The sequence below is a fragment of the Phyllostomus hastatus genome, unplaced genomic scaffold (assembly GCF_019186645.2).
Source record: "Phyllostomus hastatus isolate PE091 unplaced genomic scaffold, TTU_PhHast_1.1 phas_contig_551, whole genome shotgun sequence".
Taxonomy (NCBI): Eukaryota; Metazoa; Chordata; class Mammalia; order Chiroptera; family Phyllostomidae; genus Phyllostomus; species Phyllostomus hastatus.
Window position 1 is genome coordinate 8,540 of NW_025333909.1, and position 6,110 is coordinate 14,649.

Consider the following 6,110-nt stretch of genomic DNA (forward strand, 5'->3'; position numbering starts at 1 on the left):
GTCTGTGATGGTCCCATCCCACAGGTGATGGGTTGTCTGCCTCAGCTTATGCACAGGGCACAGGTGAGAGACAGGGTGAGAATGTAGAGGAACGGTGGAACTGAGTGTGCCCACTTACCCAGGTGCAGTCACTTTATTTTGCTTCATCACTGCACCCATGCTGCCCGTGCCCTGCTCGACCATGTGAGGGCGGTGTCCTGTGTGAGCTCCCTGCCTCTAGGATGAGGTGTGTCCTCTAGTCTAAGGTGGCCATCCTCCCCATGCTCACTCCAGGAGTGGTCAGACATCATAGGTCCGAACACTACAATCCACAGCCACCTCCAGCAACTCCGACATTTTCATATTCAGGACACCCTGCCTATGGAAGGTGTGACTTCTGCATACTCCCCACCCCCAATATGTTTGTGATGTAACACTACCTGTTGATAAAAGTAGATCCCATACTTGCTTTTACTCCTCCATGTGTTAAGGGCCTTCACTTACTCCCTAACCACACATTTCTCAAGGAACATTATCCCTGGTTAGGTTTATTCACTCACAGACACACAAACACGCACCCTACCTAGAGTGTCCTACGCACCACAGTCCCTTGTTTTGCATATTAAACACCAGTCTCTTGGGAACGGAGTCTGGCAGAAACAGCCCCCCAACCCTCTCAAATACAAGTGTGTCTTGAGTCCCAGGCCTGCACAGCTCTGGGTGCTGGCTGAAGGAAGGAACCAATTCCCAGCCAGAGTCACACTCAACCTCGTGTGACCTAAGGAGGGAGTGTGGGAGACTGAGCTGGGGCTCAGAACTACCATCACTAGGAAAACCTGAGTCCCAGGTGGGTCCAGGTGTATTTGAAAGGCACCATTCAACAACAGTGAGACCTACTAACCACCTTCACCATAGACACTGGCTGGCCACTTTCCACTGGAGGGTGTGGAGATGACTAGGCTACAGGAGGAGCATTGGCTGGGGAGGCCAGGAAGGATGTGATCACTGGCTCTGGAAAGCAGTTCCCCCAGGTTGGCCCTGAGCCAGAACAGATTCACTCCCCGTCCTGCAGCTCAGATTAATGTGCACCTTTTTTTCCCCGTGTTCCCTGAAACTTTCCCTTTGATGTGGAAGACCCTGGACTGGGGCCACTGTCTGCACCCCTCCAGTGAATCCAAGAAAGGAACTGCCAGGACTCACAGCCAAGGTTCAAAGATGAGAGCCAAAGGAGAGGAAAACATCCCCCAGGTTCCTGGGTGAGAGTCCATGTGCACAGGAGCCCCAGAGGGAGGGAAGGACTCCACAGTGATTGGTCCTGGAAAGGGGGGACAGGAGCTCAACTGGGCACTTTTACACCTCTTCAAATGCAGGTGCAGGGAAGGCCACCAGCAGAAATCTATGGAGGAGATCAAGGATGTTCAGGCAGCAAAGCAGGGTAGATGGGACACCCAGTGACAGATGGGAAAAGGGACTGAGCTCTCGAAGGGGGTCATGAGTGCCTGCTGAAGGTGAGGGAAAAAGCAGTAAGGAATGCCGTAAAACCCCAAATGCAGATGACAGCAGCATAGAACAGAATGAGGGACTGCACGAGAAAGGGAGGAAATGCCAATGTGGCCAGGCAGAGCCACCCAGAGCCCAGACGCAGGGCATCAGGTGGCCTGACTGACAGGCTCCTATCAGATGGTAGCTCAAAAGCCCGGCAGGCAAAAAAGCCCACCACAGAATTCCAGCTGTACTGCTGTGCAGAGCTCTGAGATGGAGAAGCTCCAGGTCCTCCCAGCCCAGAATCCCATGTCCACAGGCTCTACTCCTAACAGAGACCACAGAATTTCAGAAAAACTTTAATGTAAAATGCTAACAAACAGGATGGGGAGGATGCAAAACAAGGGAGTGCAGAAGCACTGGCTGAAGGGGAACAGGAGGGAACCAGCTTGGCCACAGCTCAAGGGGTACAATGGTACCAACTGCTCTTCTTGCAGGAAGGAGCTAGGTTCCACCTGTCAAACAGAGCAGAATCAGGGAGGAACGTCCACCCAGGGCCAGCGCACAGCACTCTTCAACAGCCACGACTGTGGGGAAGGGGTATGATGTGCGTAACACTCACTTCAAGATTTCGGGAGCTTCTCAGCCAGGGACTGCATGGCTGCTGAAACACAGAGAGGCATAAGCAGTCATTCCAGAGAGAGGAATACTGAACCCCATCCCCCTTGACCCTGGGACAAGGTGCCTCGCCCTGCAACAGAAACCCCCTGCAGAACCCTACCCAAGGAGCCCTGGGCCTGACTCCCTCCCCCACCACCTGAATTCAAGGTGGACATGTTTTCCAAACAGGACAACATGTGCCCAGGAGTGCTCAAGCTTGGGGGCATATCAGAACCACTCAGAACTTGTCAGACAAACAAGACCCACAGAGGCCATACCCAGCAGTATTGAAGGGAAAATCAGAGAGGCAGCATCTCTACACATCCTAGGGAAGGAGAGCTCTAGGACAGGTTGGGGCTGGCACAGTGTGCTTGCATTCTGAGCCACACTTTCCTCCTTGTCCAGAAAACTGGCTGTGCATGCACAGCAGGCTCCAGGGCCAGGCCTGGTGCGTTTGTCTCCCCAGAGGAATGTCAATGCCTCAGGCCTGCATCCCTCATCCTCCCCATGGTAAGACTGCCCATGGTCCTGACCCAGGCAAAGGCTACAGGGTCCTCATACCAGGTTGCTGTCTAATGGCATGTAGTCCTCTCTGGAGCTCTTCCAACTGGCCAGTAGACATAAGGGAAAGAGAAATGATTAGCACACTGAGGCTTCCTCTCCCTTCAATGCCCCTCCCTCACCTGGGAGCCTAGACCAGTTCTGGCTCCTCAGTGGAAAAGGAGGCACATGCCCTCCATAAGGTATGGGGTGGTGGTGGTGAGGTATTGGGGTTGGGGGACGGGTCACTTTAACACACAGTTCTCATCGACTACTTTGGTCTGCATTTCTAGGAACTAGAAGAAGCATTACCCGAGGACAAGCCTCTGCTCCAAGTGGTTGCTGTGGCTGCTGCAGCCTTTCAGGTCTTGAGAGTTCCTCAGGAGGTTCCAGGTCACCTGAGAGGGAAAGAACACAAAATCCAGCTTCCAAAGCTCCCAGGGAGGAAGAAAGGGCTTCGGGAAGGGCAACGTGAGGCAGCACCACCCTCTGCCGGCAACAAGGTGCCCCTGCTGTGTTCAGCACCTCCCTGCCTCTCTCTGGGCCCCCCTGCCCTGTGTCCCAGGGGTAGCCCACTCAGGACTGTGGTCCCAAAAATGTGTATAGCTCTGGGTTGAACACTTGCAGAGCTGCAGTCACAACCAGCCCCCTGGGAAACGAGCCCTGTGGCCCAACAGGACTTATCAGAAAAGGCCCTGTTCTGCTGAAACTCTAGGTCTGGAGTTGCAGTTTGTGACACTGCCACAAATGACCCCTGCATGTAAATCTCACACAGGAGATGAGGTGACTTGGGTCCCGCCCTGTTGACACCCTGTTTCCTGTGGGAGAAGTTCTCAGGCGAGGCAGGGAGAGAGGGAGAAAGCTGAGACCCTGGCAGAGCCAGAGCCAGAGCCAGACCAAGAGCCAGACGTCTCCTTCCTGGTCCTCTGTCCCCTCCACTCCAGCAAACTCATGGAACTCACTGGAAGGTGCGGGCCCACTGGCCAAGACTTCTTCTTCGCTCAGCGCCAAGGGCTCCAACTGTGCCGGATCCTGGGCATGTCTGTTGCTCACAGCGCCAGTGTCGGATTCTCCACCATACCCACAAGGAAACGAATGTGTCTGCCCTTGTGTCGGAGACTGAAACAAAAAGTCCCTGTTGATTTGAACTCCGGATGTGTGTACGTGGGTGAGTGTGGGACTGTCTGTGCTTTTGTGTGTGTAGGGGCTGGGGTGGGGCAGGGGAGAGAGAAGGCAGTTCCGAGACTGAGCTCCTCAGCACGTCCTCCCTCAGGCAGCCCTGGGCCAGGAGGCAGAGCTGACCTGGAGAGAACAGTGGGGTGCAGAGGAAGCCCAGGCCCCCTGCAAGGGAGGCTGGGGAGCACCTGTGAGGTAGGAGTCAGGCAGCTGACAGGTCTAACCATTAAAGCTTTGTTTCCCAAATTTTGCAGGGGTCCCCTCCAAATCACCTGTCCCAGCCTTCCCTTCCATCCAGCCCCTCTCTGGTGGAGGAGGCTGGGAAACTTGCCAGTTGTGCAGTGTGTTGCCCGGCACACTCAGAGTGGTGTCCTACAGACTGCCCTGCTGAAAGTAATGACAACCCTGAGGGACAGACAGAGGGAACAGAGGCACAGAGGCAGGGGTGGGCAGAAGGGTGGGAAGCAGGGAGAAGCATGGCCTCATACTCACTTCGCTCTCTGGGAACGGTTCTCTGCCCGGCTCCTCAGCGTCTCCTTCTCCCACCACTGGCTCGGACCCACTGTTCCTCTGGGCCACAGACTCCTGCCCAGCGCCAGTGGGCTTGGACTCTTTGGTTCCAATAGGGGCCAAGGCATGACTATTGCCCGTCCCAAACAGCGGAACACCACCAATCCAAGAGGAGGTGGCTGGATCCTGGGGAGCTCCTGAACCTCTCTGGCCCGGCATATGACAGAAACCTTCGAGGACAACTTTGGTGGCCCTCTCCAGGGCTGTCACCTCCTGGGCCACGTTCCCTCTAGGAGTGGCCTTGGGCAGCTCACCTGCAGCAGCCACTAAGGGCAGGTAGCTGGGCCCACTCCCAGCCTCTACCCAGGGGACACTGAGTGGTTCCTCAGAGGACACTTCCGGGTCCCTAACAGCCTGCCCTGCCTCGCCCGAAGACAGTGTTTGAGGCGCAAAGGACAAGCAAGGACCTGGCATGGGAAGGAACTTCTCCCTGGCAGGGCTGCTCCAGGGACTGCGTGTGTCACTGAGGCTTTCGAGTTTGGCCCAGCCCCCTCCTTTCTGACGAATACTCCCCCCTGTGAGCTGCATCTCACTGAACTGGTCAGACAACTCAGACTCAGACCACGGCAAGCTCTCCAGGCCTTCCTCGAAGGCACGCTGGCGATCCACACTGGCTTTGGACCTATACCTCACCCCTTGCTTAGGGCTTCCCCAGACGCAGTCTCCTTCAGGCCCCCTGAAGTGGAACGAGACGCCCGGGGATATCTGCGATCCCAGCCAGCCATGGGCCCTCGTGCCTCTACCCCTGGGACCTGGCTCTGGCTCCAACCACACAGTGGACACCTCTCTGTCCCTGCTCTCTGGGAACAGGCTTCTGCGGGAACCCCAGCCATCTCGGGTGCGCAGCCGCTGCGGGAGGGGCATTGCAAACGTATTGCCAAATAGGGCCCAAGTGGCGCCCTCAGAGTCGGCCGGGGAACCACTTCTGCCTTCCCAGCCCTGGGCCACCTGCTCTGCCACTTCCATCACATGCTGGTCGCCCACGAAGCCCTCAGAATCTGGGAACTGGCCCTCGCCCTCACTCTGGCCCTGGTGCTCAACCTCGCCTTCTCTGTTCTGCGGCAACTCCCAAAGCAAAGCCTACTGCGCCGGCCCTCTGTCCGCTCTCTGGATCCAACCCCTCCCTGGAAACAGATCCCTCGTCCTCGTTCAGGGAGCTCATGCTGCTAGAACCCGAAAGTCCAGCTTCTGCCGAGACAATTACCCTGGGCAAGGTGGCCTTGGCGGGAGAGTCTGCTGGCGGGCGGCAGGAACACCGAACCGTCTGCGGAAGCCAGCGGTCTGGAACCTCAGGGAACTCCCCAGTCCAACCGCTGGAATGTGTGACGTCCCAGCACCTTTGGCGCCAGGATGCGGCCCGCTCATTGGCCCGCCGCTCCAGCCCAATCAGCACATCCCTTGTATGCAGGCCTGTCGAAGCCCTGGCCAATAACCTGCAGGGTCTCTGGGGGTCTCAAATCCCGCCAACGCGGTGGCCGTTGGCGGCAGATCTGGCGGATGAATTCCAGGGTGGTGGGATGTCCTCGCATCACTTCCGGTCCCGCCTTCCTTGGCCAGGCACCTGCTTTCCAGGTGGAGTCGCAACACTGAGCCTCAGTTTCCCGTTCACAAAGCGGGGAGAGGAGGGGACCTGTCTGGTGGCGGGCGGAGGACAAGCATGTAGCACACAAAGGGTCTGCCCGCCATTATTCAAAATTTAGACT

At 56.8% G+C, this 6,110-nt stretch overlaps 1 protein-coding gene across 1 annotated transcript; it reads right to left on the reverse strand.

Moving 5' to 3' along the window:
• Positions 1–1,835: 1,835 nt before the first annotated feature.
• Positions 1,836–5,373, reverse strand: LOC123824244 (uncharacterized protein CXorf49 homolog). Its single transcript, XM_045847376.1, has 6 exons — positions 4,330–5,373; positions 3,624–3,780; positions 2,974–3,059; positions 2,683–2,728; positions 2,084–2,125; positions 1,836–1,976 (listed from the first exon to the last, which is right to left on the reverse strand). The coding sequence occupies exons 1-5, from the start codon at positions 5,371–5,373 to the stop codon at positions 2,085–2,087; spliced, it is 1,374 nt and encodes a 457-aa protein (XP_045703332.1). The 3' UTR covers positions 1,836–1,976; position 2,084.
• Between the last annotated feature and the right edge of the window lie 737 nt (positions 5,374–6,110).